Source organism: Leptosomus discolor, chromosome 4, assembly GCF_034619465.1.
Source record: "Leptosomus discolor isolate bLepDis1 chromosome 4, bLepDis1.hap2, whole genome shotgun sequence".
NCBI lineage: Eukaryota > Metazoa > Chordata > Aves > Leptosomiformes > Leptosomidae > Leptosomus > Leptosomus discolor.
Window position 1 is genome coordinate 69,330,996 of NC_141394.1, and position 18,338 is coordinate 69,349,333.

An 18,338-nucleotide genomic window follows, 5' to 3' on the forward strand; every position below is an offset into this window, starting at 1 on the left:
TCCTCCCCTAACTCCCTCCCTCCCCTGCCCCTCCGCGATGAGAGACGGGCCAAGTCGGGGCGCGCCAGCCAGCAGCGATCTCTGCCAGGGGCAGACGGATCGCTTTCATGTCGCAGGGTGACTGCTAGCCCTGCGGAGGCTCCCCCCACCCCGGGCCGGGGCTGGGGCTGGGGCTGGGACCGGGGAGGCGGCGGCGGCGGGCGGGCGGGCAGCTGCCCCGGCGCCGGGGTGCCTGCCGGTGCGCCCCGCGGGATGCTGGCGGCGGGGGATGCGGAACCGGCCGCGGACTAAGATGGGGGGCAGCCACTCCCACAGGGCGCCCGTCTTCGACGAGAACGAGGACGGTGAGTGCGGAGCTGTCCACGGTACCGCGCCCCCGCGCCCCGCCCGTCACCTTCGCGTCGCACCTCGGGGCCGCGGGCGGCACCCTCCGCCCCGGGCAGGCGCCTGCCTGCCCCTGCTCCCTCCCGGGGGGCGATTGGGAACGGATCCTCCCCGCGGGCTGTCTGCTGCGGGGTGAGCTCCCCGGGGCAGGAGGAGGGAGAGTCCGCCGTTGTTCAGCCGTCCGCACCGCCTGTGCGGGGCGTTGGTTTCAGCTCGGAGCTCAGCTGAGTCTAGCACAGGGTCGCCTGGGGTTTAAGCACATGGCAGGTAACTCCACACAGGCGGTTATGGATGGGCATCATTTGGGAGAGAGATGTCCACTTTCATTTTGTGTTCGTTCAGAGTTGACTCCTTGCCCACCTGCCCATTTTAAACAGTGATGTCTCTCTCAGTCAGTATACTCCTGCCATCACCTACAGTTTCTGAAACTTTTTTTTTAGGTTGTTCTGTTACTCTGAGATTTTTTCTTCCTGACTAGATAATATGCCATAAGAAAGTGTATCTTGTGAAGTTTTTGGAAGGCAATGGTAAAGTTTGCATAAAATACAGTGTTTCTTCACTGTTTATGCATTTCCATGTCATTTTCATATGCAGACCATATTTAACTGGAATTTTGTGAATGCATTTCAATTACAATCATTTCAGATTTTGAAGCAAAGAGAACACAGCACTCTTAGGAAGGAAGTATTTGTATATTATCACTAGAAATGTTTTTAATGTTACTCGTGGGATAGATGTTGCTGCCTATCTGGATGATGGGTGCTTATTTTTGAGTATATTCCTTTCCCAGAAGTTCCCAATATATTTTATTAGGAAGTCTTTGTGCCTCAATAGACTATCACATTGTTTTGGCTTTGTGAGGTTCATAATAAATCAAAACCATGTATGCTCTTCCCTATATGTTCAGGACACATGGACATATTTGTATTATTTTGCTAATAGGAAGGAAATATATTAAATGTATGTAAAGTGCTTAAAATGGTGAATACATATTTACTTTCATTTAAGACACAATTATCATTCCCTAATGCCTTAACTAAGCTTGGCGAGGTATTCGTTGACATTTGGTTTACAAGACTCTATTGTTTGTGTGGAGACTGGGACAGTTTATTTACTATTTGTGTACTGTGGTGCAATAGCTGTGATTTTCTTGTACTGATATAAAATTTCGGTCATTTACCATAGGTCATGCTATGTAAACAAGTGAGAGAGAAAGAACCCCCCACACCTCCCCCCCCACCCCCGGTAAAATCTTGATCATACGCAGTTAGTCTTGTAAACCTTGAGGTCACTCACCAGGAGATACCTAGTAGTGAAAGCATGTTCTAGACACCCTAAGGTAAAAAAATAGCTGTGCCTTTGTAAGACTTTTGATTTGGCTTTCTTGAGTTAGCAGTTTCCATGAATTATTATCACTTTTTTTTTTTTTTTCCCATGAGGCAAGGCTGTGGTCAGTTTCTGAATGAAATTAACAAAGTTCAATAGCAAATTACTGCACAGAAGACTTTATGGCACTTCGTTCTTTTTCCTTCAGGAAAACATTTCTGTAATGCAGCCATTACTAATACCTAATAAAAAAAGCACATAAAAAGTATTCATGGGTTTGTATTAGGTCATTATTTATTCTTTGCCTGTTTTTTTTCCCCCCATTATGAATGTTCCTAACATCGTCTCATTTTTTCCTCTTAAGACATTGTGCTTAGTATACCCATCCAGTTCAGAAGAGTCCATTGCATTTGAAACAATAACCTCTTTCCTGTACTACTTAAAAATTATTATTCAGGATGGAATTTTCCCAATACATAAATAACATAGGAAAATACCTCCTTTTTGAAAATGTATCTTACAAGGTCTAATCCAAAATCAACCTGTATTTCATACTCTCACTAGCAGCTACAAGAGTCACTGTTTTCCACAGTATTAGACTCAATATGAAAACAAAACAAAAGCAAAAGAGAAAGTATAGCAAGAGAAAGTAGATTTGTTTCTTGAGACGATGTAATTTTGCTTAAGAATGACAATGCTTGTCAATTCAGAAAGAACTAGAATAAAAGAGTTACGTATGAATATGTAGGCATAGTACAAACTCAGCTATTTAGTGTATTGTGCGTAATGACAGAGCTGCCTCTTAAAATGAGAAAATGGAGCAGAAAAAAGGATTGTCATTTTATGTTCATATGTGTCAATGATGGATGTAGAATAAAACATGAATTTTGGAAGAAGAGGTTTAAAACCATATCTTGTCACTTTGTAAATCATAGAAAAATTTACTCAGTGTACCACTTAACAAAGAAATATATGGAAATAGTACATGAAGAGCACCCAGGTACTAGCTGACAAGCCTATAGAGTATCTGCTCTAGAGTTACCACTCATGCTTTCTGTCTAATGAGAGTAGGTGTTGATCCATCGAGTAGATCTAAAAACTATAGGTTGTATGTAGATTCCCCACCATGCTTAGGATAATAAAAAATGACCCAGCCAGAAGGCTGGACTGCTTGCTGTAAATCCCCAGTAATCACAGACAGCGTAACACATCATTATCATACACTTTTTAAAGGTGATAATATATACAATTGTAAAACTAGCTATATTTGTTCTCTATGTTCTATTTTTGTCAGAAGGATCTTCCAGATCTTCATTCTTTCAATGGTTAGAAACCTCTGTTTTTCCGATTAAATGATTCTTAACCTATTTGTAAGATTTATGTTTATTTCAATGTTTTTGTTAGCTTAAACAGCTTTCCACCACCCTCCATGGTTACTCCAGTGCAATGATAGACAGCAAAAATGTCCTCTCTTGCTCTTTGATTCGTAAGAAAACCTCTTCTAGTTTTCTTGTCTTTAGTGCTTTTTCATTCCCTGTGCCCCTCATCTGCATGCATTTGAACCTGTTTTCATTGCACAAAGATAAGACAAATTATACACAGAATTGCAGGTGAGTTTTCACCAGGACCCTGTGCTGGAAAATAACTTTCCTGGTACAGCTTATAACTATACATGCCCTTTTCATGCACATATCGTGTGGATAGTTCAGTCATCCTACAATCAGTTAGCCCACCAGTGTCCTGTTCAGTAATTTCCACTGATGAGCTCAAATCTACAGCAGAAATTTTTGATGTTCCTATGTGCATGACCTTGCATTTTGCATGACTGAATTTCAGTTCATTTCTATTATTCCTATTCTCAGAGATGATCAATCACTTTTTTCCTTGTGATGCTCTGATTGTCTGTTACTTTATCAATGTTTTGTATTATCTGCACTCTCGTCAGCTCCCTGCCAGTTATCAAGTCCACTGAATATTTTGTATAAATATTCAGCAGGATCTTTTCCAGACTAGTCTCCTTTGTTGTTAGCCCCATCAGCCTCATAATTCCCATTTCAAAACAACATTTTTCCCTGTGTTACTGGTGTGGTTTAACCCCAGCCGGCTACTAAACCCCACACAGCCACTCGCTCACTCCTCCCCGGCGGGATGGGGGAGAGAATCGCAAGGGTAAAAGTGAGAAAACTTGTGGGTTGAGATAAAGACAGTTTAATAGGCAAAGCAAAAGCTGCACACACAAGCAAAGCACAACAAGGAATTCATTCACCACTTCCCATTGTCAGGTGGGTGTTCAGCCAGCTCTAGGGAAGCAGGGCTCCATCACATAACGATTACTTGGGAAGACAAATGTCGTCACTGTGAAAGCCCCTGCTTCCTTCTGCTTCCCCCAGCAATATATGCTGAACATGACGTCATACGGTATGGGATATCCCTGGGGTCAGCTGGGGTCAGCTGTCCCAACTGTGTCCCCTCCCAGCTTCTGGTGCACCCCCAGCCTCCTTGCTGGTGGGGTGCTGTGAGGGATGGCAAAGGCCTTGACTCTTGTGTCAGAACTGCTCAGCAGTAACTATAACATCCCTGTGTTACCAACACTGTTGCCAGCACAAATCCAGAACATAGCCCCATGCGCTCCTATGAAGAAAATTAACTCTATCCCAGCCAAAACCAGTATAGTTACCCCCCTTGCATTTAGCCAGTTAATCCTCACCTTGTTCAGCTTTGCTTATACTTTATTTTATATCGCTTCACTGAAATTGAGAAAAATGAAATCTAAGCCAACTCTACCATCTACAAAATCAGTTTCTCATCAAGGAAAAGTATCTGGTTACTCTTGAGCAAAAAACTTCTGGGAAACTCATGCTGAATTTATCTCATTTTTTCTTATTAGCCTAGGTTAAAGCACAACAGCAGCTAGGAAAATCTAATAAAAGAGTCCTTTGTTTGCCTAGAGCTTACATCCTGGCTAAAGAAGCTTAATGGAAAACTATGTTTCAATTCTCGATTTTTATTGCTGTATGGGTTGGATAGACAACTAGGTCTGGTATAACAACATCACTACCTCTAATCAAAGCTAGATACTTTAATGGCATGGAACTAAAACAGTTTATCAGACGTTTAGAAAGTGTTTTCAAGCTAGATACTACACTAGTTGTGTAGTCAATTCAGCATTCGGGGACAAGGAAAACAGTTTCATTTTGGTTAATACTGATGAAGCAAAGGAACATTGACTCTCTTTACCTCAAATATTTCCTATTCTCATAACAACTATCCTCTCCTGAATATGTGTATCCAGTACTAATATCAGGAGAGCAAAGAAGTATGTCTTTCCTCATGTTCATCTCTTCAGAAACAGCAATAAGTTCACAAGAATGGCAATAGAAGGGCGAGGCAAATGTTCACCATTGATAAATGTTATTTGCAAATTCTGAGTAAGTATCTTGTCTGTGCTCTGTTAAAATTTCAATGATATTTAACAGGTGAAAATGAAATACTAGAAAAGAGTAATTTAGAAAAGAGCTGACTCAGGAGAGAAATTTACCACCAAGCAGTAATAAACATATTTGCCTATGTTGTTGTGGAAGACACAGAGGAAAGGATAAGAAACAAAAGTGTTAGAGGCTAGAAGTTGGTCCTGTGCAGTGACATGGCTATTGTATTTTTTGGGGGTTAAAAAGTCAGTTTTGCTACAGTTTTAGAAACAAGAGCACTGAACTTTTGAAGAGCTTGTTTTTATTTTCATAGTACTAGATGGTCTTTAAGGTCCCTTCCAACCCAAACCTTTCTATGACTTTACATTTAAAGCAAATATGTTTTTCCAAAGAGCCTTTCACTGAGCATCCTGAAGCTGTAGAGCTTGAACACTCCTTTGCAGAGGTCAGTGTGACATGCTGTGCCTCAGTACTGTAGTCTTGTATGAGGGAAATGAGGCATAGCAACCTACCTTGGCTTATTTCTACATGGCCGATCCCTGATTCACTGTTGTGCTTACAGATCTACTTCAAGGAAATGCTGCAGTCCTGCTGCTTCACCCGAGTCATGAGGCTTCATTTACTGTAGTGTCATGACGACAAAGCTCAATGGAAATCTTATGTACTAGAGAATGTAGCATCCATCTCTGGAGTCAAGCTTTAAATTCTAAGTTGTAATTTGAAATTGATTTTCTCCTCTCCTCTTTAGAAAAGCCTTAAGCTTAAATGAAGGATTTTATGTTGTTGGCAAGTTGCAGAAACCATCATTATTAAATGACCAGCTGCTGAAAAGACCATCTTGTACTAAAAGCATAAAAATTAGATACAGATCTAACAAAAAGGCTGGCAATTAATACAGGTTCAGATAGGTAAATCCAGCTAAATGGCTGAGTTTATATAAAGTGCAGTGGAAGCTGAAGAACTATAGAAGTGACATAGGGAAAAATGACACAGAAGGATTTCATTTGGAACCAAATTAAAGCAATGGTTAAACGTCATAATGAGTCCAATTCAGAATAGAGGATGCGGTGCCCGGTTGTTGTCAGTGATACGATAGCACTCATCAGCCTGCTGCCACAAGGCTGTAATGGATAATGTCTGAGGCAGTCATATGACAACTGCAAAGAGCTCAAATCATGAGGCTAATAACATGCCCTTTTCAAACTAATTGTTTCATAAAATATAGCCCTACAGAACAGTTAAATAAAGGGTTTAGGATGTAAATACCTTTTGTTAGTGAAGGTAACAAGTATATGGTGGGATTAACATTTCTGCTGGGTTTTTGGTTCGTTCATGCAATTTCTATGGCAGGTTATGTAGTATTTTACTTTTTCCATCGCAAAGGTGAAAACTCCAATTCCCTTTTAGAACTGGATTGGGTAGGAATACCACATTGTGACTTAAAATACTCTAAGGCAGTTCTGAGTCAAAAAAAGTATAAAACATAGCAGTTGAAGGCATTATTCAATGCTAGATATCAAGGTTTTAGATAACTAAGATCCAGAACATTGAGTTTCTATTTTTTTTGTTTTATGACCATGTTGAATTATATACAATTTTATTTTCCATTTATTGAACTTTAGACATGGAGTCATTGTTATTTGTAGTGCAATACATTTCAGAAACCCTAATGCGAGTGTCTATGCAAATGCAGAACAAAATAGTGATCAGTGTCGAGCTTGCAGTTACAGTATGGTATGAGACAGTAGGAGAATATAGACAGAAAGGAGAGCACAAAATAACAATATGATAATTCCGGGCAGTCACAGAGGTACCAACTGCCAAACTGTTGTCAAGAGTTTGCATGGTCTGTGCCAAAGAATGTTCAGAAGGAAAATATCATGGCATTGCAACCACCATCAGCCATTGTCTTCCTGACTCAGTCTTCTTAAAGCTTTGGTACAATGTAAACAAACAATGTGGACCTCTCTGGACACTAAATGATAATTACAGGTGGAGTTTAATGCCAGATCACAGATTTCCTTTTTTCTACAGGGAACTCTAAAGAAAAGTAGGATGAATCTGGCACTTCCATCTTTGCTTCTTGCTCCCTCAGATGAGCTGCATCTCTGTTCTGCCAATTGACTATCCTAAAGATGTTATGCAGTATCTAATTTACCTCATACTGTCAGGATTAGAACCAAGACTCTTCTGAGGGACAGCTAAAGTATTTACCAATTTTATCTTACTTTATCATCATCCAGATTCAACAAAATCTGTGCCAGCAATGGCTCAGAGATGGACCAGATGAATTTTCAAGGTCCTTTCTAAACATATTTTCTACAATTCCAAGATTTAATTTTCTACTTTGTTGGAAACATCCTTGTTAGGACTTCTGTCTTAAACAAAGGCATCTTGTAAGTCTTTGCTGATGTTTTTGTAGCCTTACAGGACAAACAGAAGTTGTTGGCATGACACCTACCTCTAAGAGCGTCAAGGAATTTCTTGGTGGCTTGTTATCTAGGAAGTGTAAGTGCTCAGGAGAGGTAAAATTTTACCCATGTTGCTATGTGTGTTATGTAGTGTGCCTGGATGTCAAGAAAGCTAATCAAGCATCATGCAAGATAATCTTAGAGACTCCTATTCAAGGTCAGGGAAAACTCTGAAACAAACTGTGAGAAAACAAGATTATTTTCTAAATCTCACACCCTTGCTTTTGCAATCACTCCTTTACAAATTCATAAGTTGTCTACCATCCCTGCCCACAGATGTTTCTTGCAGTGAAAAGGTGAGGCTCTGCTCCTTCAGCTGTGCTGCTGTGGTTTTATTTGACAAAAGAGTAGGGTTCAGAGAGCTGGATTCTGCAGCACTGGAGAAGCCAAATGGTGGAAGAAGCAGAAAAATGCTTGTTTTTTTCCCATGGACAGATGGTGTTCAAATGTACAGGGATATTAAACTGACTCTACTCCTCAATATTGGCTTCACTTCCAGTAGAGTTCAAAACACCAGTCTTTCACTTCTGCCAGGGAGATCATGAGGCTGGTTGCACTCACTCTCCTCTGACACCTTCCCATGGAACAAGGGGGAACAGGTCTGCCTCCTCCCATTGGGCTCCAGTGTGACATCCACTGGGTCACTGATAGCATCTGGCATGAAAGTGAAAGAATTCCTTGATGTGGTTATGAGTTACAAAGTTGTCAATAATGTGGGCATGCAGTTTTTTGTGAACCCTGAGTAACATGCTGTCCAGTAAACAGAAGATGTTCAGCCCAGAATCAAATGTTGTACCTGACTGAATTAGAAAATGACTGAGAAAATCTTTGGAAGAAAAAATAGTAAGGAATTATGATCTTGCTCATAGATACTCAAATAAACTAGGTCCTACCCTACCAGGACTGTCTTTGTACAGTCTCTTCTGAATGTGGGCATAAGGACAAAGAAGACAGGTGTTTTGCTGGCCAAGCACAAGACTCCTACTTTTTTCTAGCTTCCTCATTAAACAGCAAGGCTGGGAAAGCAGAAAGAAAAGCCTTCCTGAAGCATAACCTAGAGATCAGTAGCACCTAGGACCAAGCAGTGAAGGGCAGAAAAGAGGAAAAGATTGCCAAATTAATTTTGGAGGTTTCACAGTATTTTAACTTGGCTGGAGTGAGCTAATGCTGAGATGGTGGGAAAGGTGCGGAAGAGAAAAGGTTGCTAATGAGATCAATCAATGCAAAGAAAAAGATTCCTGAGAGGATACTCAAAGGAAAAGGGCATCAAGTTCAGCCTGCTAGTGGAGTTTCACAGTATCCTACATGGTAAAACATGTGAGGGGAATGGACAAAAAGTAGGAGACTTATCCTGGAGGGGAAGAGCAGCAGTAGTAAGCAGTGTGCACATCAGGTGACCTGATCTCTCTTAAGCACAGTTCTGCTTAATTTCATGAGCTAGTTAAATCGATTACCTTAAACTACATTACTTACTGCCTAATATAAGCCTATGTTGAGCTGTTGCTGAATTTGCTGTTGTACTTGTGAACACTGTATACGTGTGTATATGTAAGATTCCCCACAATAGGAAAAAGCAAAAGATTATTATTCTGCAAATATCAAAACCTTGTGTTAGCAATAAAGATTGGTTTCTTAACTGAATCATATTCTGAGTTTCCTTGGACTCAATCACGATTTGGCGTGAGTAAAAAATACAGGATGTTTGCAGAAACAGAACAGGCAAATGTCTTGATTTTTTTTTCTCCTTTGGTTAAAGAACAAAGCTGGTCTGCTCTCTGAGCTTCAGTCTTCAATACATTAACTCTTTTGAAGAATAACACTGGCTTTTATTTGTCTGCATTTGATCCCAGGAGACTACTGCCTTTGCCAGAAATGCCTGTTCATATCACACTGTATCTGCAGATGAGCACTGATGGGGCCCAAGATGTCCACACCTTCTCAGTACAAGAGAAGGTTGAGTGTTAACACATTTATCAGTACCTAGAACTGATTTTCTTAATACAATATTTCATGGAACATCCTTTGACTTCATTTTAAACTCTTAGAAATGGACATTATACTGTATAAGTGATGGATCATGTGTATTTAGCACAACATTGTACTGTACGCTTCAAGTTCTTACTCTTTTTCTAATGTAGTAGATGGGCTTTTATTGTACTTGCCCTATACAATTTTTTTTTTTAATAGGTACTAGTACTGTACCTTTGTAAAACACAAATTTCTGGAGAAAAGAGGAAAGAATGAAGGCATCTGTTGCTTCACTGGTGAGTACTACCAGGCTTTCCTTTTCGGATTACTCACTCACCAGAATCTGACAAATACAACGAAAGTGCAGCATTGGACTTTAATCCAATAAGGAAGTCCTTAGTGTTATATATTGGCCTATTCCCTTAGGCAGTCAGCATTCACCTGACGTGTCCAGCAACAAGGGACTCTAAGAGAGTGTGCTTTTGTATCACAGAAATGAGGACTTTCTTCCTTCTGTTCCCAAATAAGCTATTTTCCACTCCAATAACCAGAAGACTTGTTTATGCTGCAATTGGCTCTCCTCTGATCAGTTTGACCTTATCTTTAGCTTCCTTAGTTTCCACATTGACTCTTGTCAGCTTGTGTATTTTCATAAGTATATTAAACAGTCTGAACAGACAGGCTAGTTTTTGTGAGACAATTGGAGTTTTGTTTTTAACCACTGGAAATTTGAACTCCGTAAAAAATGTTTGTAAAAATTGGATGTCTCTTCATAAATTACCACCTCAGTTCTAGAGGCTGTCAACTTTCTGTATTTTCCAGTGTGGTATTCTTTGTCTGTCGGGAAACCTATCAGTAAGCAACCGATGAAAACTTACTGGAGATTTGGCCCTTAGGGACATGGTTTAGTGGTGGACTTGGCAGTGTTAAGTTTATGATTGGACTTGATGATCTTAAACCTAAATGATTCCATGATTTCAGTTTATTTCACTTGTGTTCAGGCGATCAGGGTTCTCTTTTCAATTTTGCATATGATTAGTTTCTGCTATAACTAATGGAAGACTCTTTCTACCTGTAATTAGTTTTTCTCCTGCACCCTTTTTCTGTGATCTCTATCACAAGTCTTGTGTCAAGATTATAAAATTCTATAATACTTTGTTCTTAGAAATGTTGATTCCAATTTTTTTGACATAGTTATTGAGTGCAATAGACACATAAGTTACTTTCATTCATTCCATAGTTAAGACAAAGGCATTTTCCTTTTAAATTGATGGAAACCTTCTTAGAAAGCATCACTTGGGTTGGTGGCAGCCTATTATACTGTTTATAAGGCTTTAATGATAACTAAACATAGTTGATGAATATGAAATTTATTTATCAAATTTTATATCCCCATAAATATTTTCTTCATAATATCATATCATAATATAAAAGTATGTATTTTATATTTCATTAATCCTTTTCTACCTTTTTCTTTTTTGAAAACGTTTCTTTTGGATATATTAATCAAATGTACTCTACAGTTTGTTTCTCTGGCTCAAATTGAAACATGAATTAAATCTGTGCTTTTTAGCCTTCTGCTTCCATCTGGTAACATTTTCTTGCTTTTCAGTTTATTTCCACTTTCTCTTTCATTTTGTCTCTTTTTTTTTTTTTTTTTTTTAAATTAATTTAATTCCAGTTCTTCGAAGTTTGGAAACTTTTAGGTAAGTTCTACAGCTGAAGTACTTTTCTGCCCTGCCATATTTAGCTTTGATAGTGAATGAAATAGAGCACTGGCTTTGTCATTGCACTGCTAACAGTGCTCTGTGTAAGAAAGACTGTTGTACTAAGATAAATATACTATAAGGCATTATACTGTAATAGACAAAAAATATTTTCCTTCTTTTGCTTGTTTTTGCAGGGATAAGGGAACACTTGCTGTTCCTTATTTAAGATTTAAAAATGCAAACTGAGTTAATCCTTCCAGTAATTATAATTTCCTTTTTGATACTGTTCTGCCTCCCTTGCTGAGTGATGAAAACTGTTCTTAGCCACCCTGTTAAAACAGAGATGCAATATAATCACAAAATCACCATTATCCTCCTGAGTGTCCTTCACACCTTTCTGAAACTACCCTCCACTTCCCCCTGGATTGTTTTCACATTATGTTATGAAGATTGTTTTTATGCATTTTGGGGTTAGGTTTAGGTAAATCTTTGTCCAAGTGTAAAGCCTGAAAACTCTATTGGGGCAATACCACATCTTAGGCACTGTGATCTGCTACACTGAGCTTGAAGTCAAAGAACAAAAGCTAATCAAAAGATTCTTTCTGAGAAGGAGGAAAAAGTCATTATTTTAAGTCCAGCTTCACATTTGACTGTTTTAGCATGTGAAGACTACAGGGATAGCTGCACAATCTTATGTGCAGGGCATTGCTGTAAAACAAAGTTAGCTTTTGCTGAGATTGGTTTGGATATAATGGGAGGAACAGATTGGCCGGAAATCTTCTGCACCTTCATGAGATTCTTCTCTTCCCAGCCTCGGCATGTGATTTTTCAGCAACAGTATGCCGATTATGCCATTATTTCCAACTCTTTTGCAGCCCAGTGACATGTCTTTGAGGTCTTTTGCTTAATTTTTTAAGCCAAAACATTAAACTAGATTGTTTTATGGTGCAAATAATAATAACAGGTTAAAAAAACTTAGAACGAGAAACACATTTTTAGTGTGAAATTCTCCTCAAAAATCCCAGTGTTGAAAGACTTTCTTGCAGGATCTATTGATTATTTGTTAAACGAAAATGTCACCATGAAGTGCTGTGAGATTTTGCTGGAAAAGAGTCATAGGGTAGAGAACTATTCCTGTTGATCCAAACTTTCAGCAGGGCAATCCTTGCTCTTTTGGAGTTAGGGAGCTCTCTACTGATGAATGGGAGAAGAGAGCAGCTAGAGAATAGCTGACTGGGCAGTTGTAAATGTTGGCTGTGGGAGGCAGGATGTGCAAGTGGAACTTGTCTGGAGGCTAGGCAAATTCTAGCTGTTGCTAGGACAGCATCTTCTCTCTGAATGGCTTTTCAGAAGGCTTTCCTGAGTGTGAGGAGAGGTTATGTATGCTGTTTAGAAAAAAATAAGTAATAGGTGGCAGTGAAGAAATGCCATGTTTTCAGCAGTTTCAAGCACTTATGCTGAGTTCTGTCCTGACTTCAGATCTTCTAAGCCAGGAGCCATCAGTCTGTCTCACAGGTTGGAGGGAGCACAGGCATGGATTTCAACTGCATCAATAGAAAGTGACCCTTTCAGTGTAGTTACTGTCCCTTACAAAGAAAAGCTGCTTTGTGGCATTCGGTTTTCTCACTGTTTCTAGTGAGATTCAGAGAATTTTGAATGATACCCTGGGCTTACAAATCCTAATGAGTAACTACAGGCTTGGGTCTCAGCTCCCTAATGTTCCTCTGCTAGGTAGATCATATACATCTTTTGATACATAGACATATGTCGATCAATGACATCCTGATGTTTCTAATGACAGGGTATCCTGGATGTTGTAAAGAACCTCCTGCAGTCCTTCATTCTAATTTGGAGAAGGAAAATACAGCCCAGCAGATCAGCTGGGAAAGGCTGCAGACTACTGTCATATGCAATATGTTTCTCCTAGTCTTCAGTGATCTGAAGCTGCTGGAAAAAAAAAGAGGATAGACCTGGTGGTGGGAAATAAACTTTTTTTTTTGCTATGAACAAGCAAAGGCTGTTTAATACTCTTCTGGTAAATGGCCAGAGGAAGCTCTGATCTACCAAGTTACCATTTCACCATTTTATCCTAGTTAAGAAAATATAGTACAGATACACATATATTTTTAGAGAATAGTTCTCTCTTTCTCTCTATTTATACATAGATATTTTTATACGTACTTAACTCCCTTCAAAACAAACCCAGTGTGTGTGGTCGGGAACTCTAGAACTGAGTCACCAATATTCATTATTTTCTTCTAACATCTATAATTAAACTTATTTGAGATTATTTCTGAGATTGTACAGAGTTGGTATAAGCATACTTGATACCACCGAATGTTTAAGGCGTTAGGGCTAACAAACCTTCTGCTACGCTAAGCAATTTTATCCTCTGCAGTTTGCTATTTGTTGGTGCTTTGCACCTAATAACTTCTGTTGTTAAAATTAGAAGTTATATTCTTTCCATTAATATCTGTCAACTACCCACCCTCTAACATCAAATGAATCTTTTTATTTATTCCTGTTGTGTGGTGATGTAAGGTAAATCTTTATAAATTAAGTTGTGGCTTAGAGAGTCTACTGTCCTGCTGCTGCTAATGCTGACCCCCAGCCATAACCTGGGAACTGCAGCTGGTTTGAAGTCCTCCTCCTCCCCTCAGTTGCCTTTGTGCCAGCTGATGTGAAAGCCTAGGAATGGAGATGAGGTGGATTTGGTTTGTTTTGTGAGTGTGTCTATGTTTGCTTTGCTTTAAATCTTTCATGTTTCACTACTAATCTTAGCAATGGATAGATAAGATAAAGGCCCCGATTTCCTTATTTGTATTTACTGTTTTCAGCAACGCATGGTCCTATGAGCTCTAGTGTAATTGCTTGGGGTGTGTAAATAAGCATACTTTTATCAAGCTGAAACTATCTTTACTTCATCACTGGAAGGATTTCCCAGAGGTGAGTAGTGCAATGATGAGAGAATAAGTCATCAGCTCCAAGTAAAGAAACTTTTGCAGTTAGATGGCCATTGTATGTACAGCACTCAACCAATCTTTTTCAGTCTCAGCACCAAACCTACCAATTCCGTCATTAAATATTTGTCTGTAAACCTTGAGATGAAGACATTTGTGTTGCACTGAAATTCTGCAAGTTCTTTACAAATTAAATATAGCTGTTAGTATCAGGGTTTTTTCCTACCCTTTCTATATGTCCTGGGGGAAAACAGTCACAAGAAGTGAAGCACTAAAATAGAAAGATGTTTTAATGTTAACTAATAACTCAGGATATTATTCAACTGGAGTTGGGAAAAATTGATCATGTTGTACCAACAAAAGTTTGGTCTTGAACATGTAAGTAAACAAAAGTTTGATCTTGAACATGTAGGTAAAAAAAACTTTGGGAGACTTACGTTTACTTCGAAATGGCAGACAAAGTGAAGCAACTCTTGTGAAATGAAATGATTCACACAGTGAAATAGTAAGAATCCTAGCTAGAATTAAAAAGCAGCCCATTTTTGCCTCCAGATATCTGAAAAAGTCAGACGTGTAAAGTTAAGTTCAGGTCAGCCTCTCTGGAACCTGAGGTTTGGATTTGAAGATCCATCCCTAAAATGGATTTTATTTTTTTTTAGAAGTATAACTTAGTTTTAAAAATTTAGGACACCTATAAGTAAGATGCAACTTGAGTGCTAAGGTACATAGTGAAAGTTATTTAATTGCAGAGGATATATAACTATGAGTGGGCTAACTGATGGAGTTAACAATGGAGGAGGTCAGCCCTCTTAAAAGTCAATAGTTTCTGTTACTTAAACAGTCAGCACAAATCTGGCTAGTATGAGAGGCATCTAGCTTCGGCTGGACTCTGAGGCGCTTCTTTGAGGCCAGGCAGTAATGGAATACTTGAAATTTTCTTTAACTATTCTGTACTGGAGCACTGGCACTTAAATGTTCTCACTATATGAGCTGGTAGTTTAATAAAACACTGCCTTTTTCCATAATGAGAAGCAGCTTTTTCTGTTTCCAGTCCCCATTCTACCCTCAGCTCCTGCTGTGCAACCTTACTACCTGCAGCTGGATCCCACTGCTGTAAAAACGTGGCCCAGGCTGTAGCTCTGGATATGACACTTTTTAGCAGGAATGGACAGGGTGCAGCTGCCCTGCCCCAAGCCAGGCGAGCAGAGCAGGTCAAGGGTATAAGTGGGGTCACCCAAGAGTCCAGAGGGCAGTTGAGGTGCATGGCCAAGCACAGGCGTACCTGCAGTCTAGCTGAAGTAAGGACTCAGCTAACAAGAGCCGTGAGGAGCCTTGTGGGGACCTGCCATGGCATTGCTGAGCTGCACTTAGTGTCTCTTTCTCATTTCATTGTGGACTGATCCAGGCCTGAGCTGCAGTGATGCTCCTGAGCCCTTCGGCGGTGTGTTGGGGCAGGGCAAGATGGTCATGGCCAGCAAGGCCAGTTAGTGCCCTCAGAGCTCTGAGAGATACAGGTTGTTTTTCACCTTGATATTTGAGACTTTTTTGGTGATGAAGAGCCACGAGACACAAATGCCTGGACAACTTCAGAAATGATCTTCAAATGGTTTTGAAAATCTTGCGATTTCAATACTATTTTCAAATCCAAAAGATAAACTAGACCTGGACAGCACGCTTATAGCCCATGGGTTTGCTTGCTTCTTTTGAAAGGTTTTTCCTGGGGGAACATCACTGCTATCGAACTGATGAGCTTTAATCTTACAGTGACAAATGAAAAACAAGCCTGCGGCTCTGCACTTCAGGCACACTTCTGCTGCAAGTTAGAATCGGCATCATTCATTTGAAGCCCATGGGGTTGGTTACGTTTAAAAACACTAAATGGGAAGCAATCCCAATTGAAATGTAAATCTCTCTGACACTTAGTGTTCTTGTTTGCTCCCAGTATTTCATTCATAGTCATGGTTAAAACCAGAAGAGATAATTCTTCCAGATCCAATTTTGGAGATAGACTCCTTATCTCCTGGGATCTGAATTTAGAAGAAAAAGAGAACAGCTCATACCTTGTCTAGGTGTTTGGGTAAAATCCTATTCACGTGACTCCCTAACCTCTCATTAACATTATATCAAGACTAATTTTCTGAAATCCTGCTCTGCAAGAACAGTGCTCTTGGAGCCACTGCCCAAAGGACCCTAAAGCAAAGATGTGTCTTAGCTTCCCCCTGGCATGTTTGGCATTATAGAGGCCTCTACACGGATAAGGTTGACTGATGCCTCACTGAGGATTTTGCTGGTAACTTCATTTAAAGAATTTTCCTTCACCTGGGGATCACTCTGGTGGATTTTATTGTAGGAGAAAACAGTCTGGCCCACTGAAACTTGACATTTTATTCCCATAACAACTTCCCTCAGAGAGCCTTCCAGTTCAGGTATTAATGAGGTTATTCTCACAGTAACTCTGAGGGAGGTGAATTTCCTGCTTTCTAGCTGAAAAAGATGCTTCATAGCCTATTATGTTTTTCCTGATCTCACAAGGAAGTCTATCACAGTTAAAGAGGAATTTAGACTTTCTGTATTTTAGCAATACAATTTCTCAAGGAGTATCCTTTCTGTTGGACATACCTGTCAACCTGTTTCACCTTGCAATAGATTTCAAAGATTATTTTGTCAGCTTATTCGTAAGTAAGCAACATGGTCAATTAGAAACTCTCTTTTCTCAACAAAGGGAGCAATGTTTTATGACTTATGAAATGTCTTAAAGACCTTTAAGCAGGTCCTGAAACTTTTCTCCTTAGTTTCAATGTCAAGTTTACCCTTCGAAAGAGCTATGAACGGCATGGAGACTCACAAAGGCTTCCCTGCTATTCACTGTCTGTGATAAGGACATCAATGCAATTGTTCCTTGACAACTTTTGATGTTTCTGGTGTTGCTACTAAGTTAATAGCTTTTCTGAACCAACACTCTGTCCTGTTGTAAAACAAAAGTGTTTTCATAGCAACAAAAAGGGATCTTTAATTAAAAATTTCAATTATCTTAAAAAAAGAAAAAAATGCACCTACTTGTGAGTTTATAATAGGAAAATTTTATAAATTACTGCTTTATAATAGGATACATGGATGAGTGATTAAGATGATATCAGAAATTCCAATTACTTTCCACTAAAATAAGTTAGTCTGTGCAAAAGAAACCTTTCTAGTAGAAAATAGGTTACCTGAATGCTATATGCTAACAGTTCATAGATGCAGCTAAATCAGTTGCAAAGACCTTCTGTTGCGGTAAGCTAACCTATGGTTATCCTGAAGATTTGACACTGCCTAACTAAATCCTAATCATTTTCATGTGGCAATGAGGTCAGGGCTATGGACTTAAGTCAGTTGCATTACTATCCAATGCACCAAACCTAATAATAACCTAATAATTTCAGTATTTCAGTCATGTATATTCAGTGCCAGACTAACTGGAGAATCATGTACTTGCATGTGGTCAGTCACAATGAATCCTGTGCACAAGAAGTGAACATCTTTACAACACTAACGTGTAACTGTTTCCAACAACCACCACATCTTTTCTGGCCTTTAGGCTTGTGTGGTTGTGTGGTTACTCAGGCTCTTGCCATTGATGGACTTCAATGATGGCTATGTAGCAAAAGTGAGAATTTTTACAACATTCCAGTCCATCCTGAGGAACATCTAACTTCTGATTATATTTTTCATAGCACTGAGTTATACACCAATACATAAAATCCCTAATCAAGTCATTACAGGCTTTTCACAACAATCTGTGGCTATTTGCTGCTTGTTGAAAAATAGTAGAATTAGCAGTGCAAAGTTCAAATTCCTTTCACTTTTCTGTTAAACCTAAAGGTGAAAACTCCTGTATTTGAAGTGCGATTATTTCACCTTAATGTATAGATGATTAACCAGTTATCATAACAGAAGACCAATGAGATGTTGAGAAGTATTGCTTCAAAATAATGCTGCTGAAGGATTAGACTAAACACACCCACATAGTCAAGACCATCTAGGCTGATGGCTGATCATCAGCACTCAAGTTCTTGCTCTCAGTCTATGGTATCACGTTACTGTTCTCAGACT

General features: G+C 39.4%; 1 protein-coding gene across 1 annotated transcript in view; it reads left to right on the plus strand.

Moving 5' to 3' along the window:
- Positions 1-268: 268 nt before the first annotated feature.
- STK32B (serine/threonine kinase 32B) overlaps positions 269-18,338 on the plus strand; it is a 182,154-nt gene continuing 164,084 nt past the window's right edge. The window contains exon 1 of the mRNA XM_086464114.1: positions 269-344. Within this exon, the coding sequence (XP_086320240.1) occupies positions 269-344 (76 nt within the window). The remainder of the gene's footprint in view (positions 345-18,338) is intronic.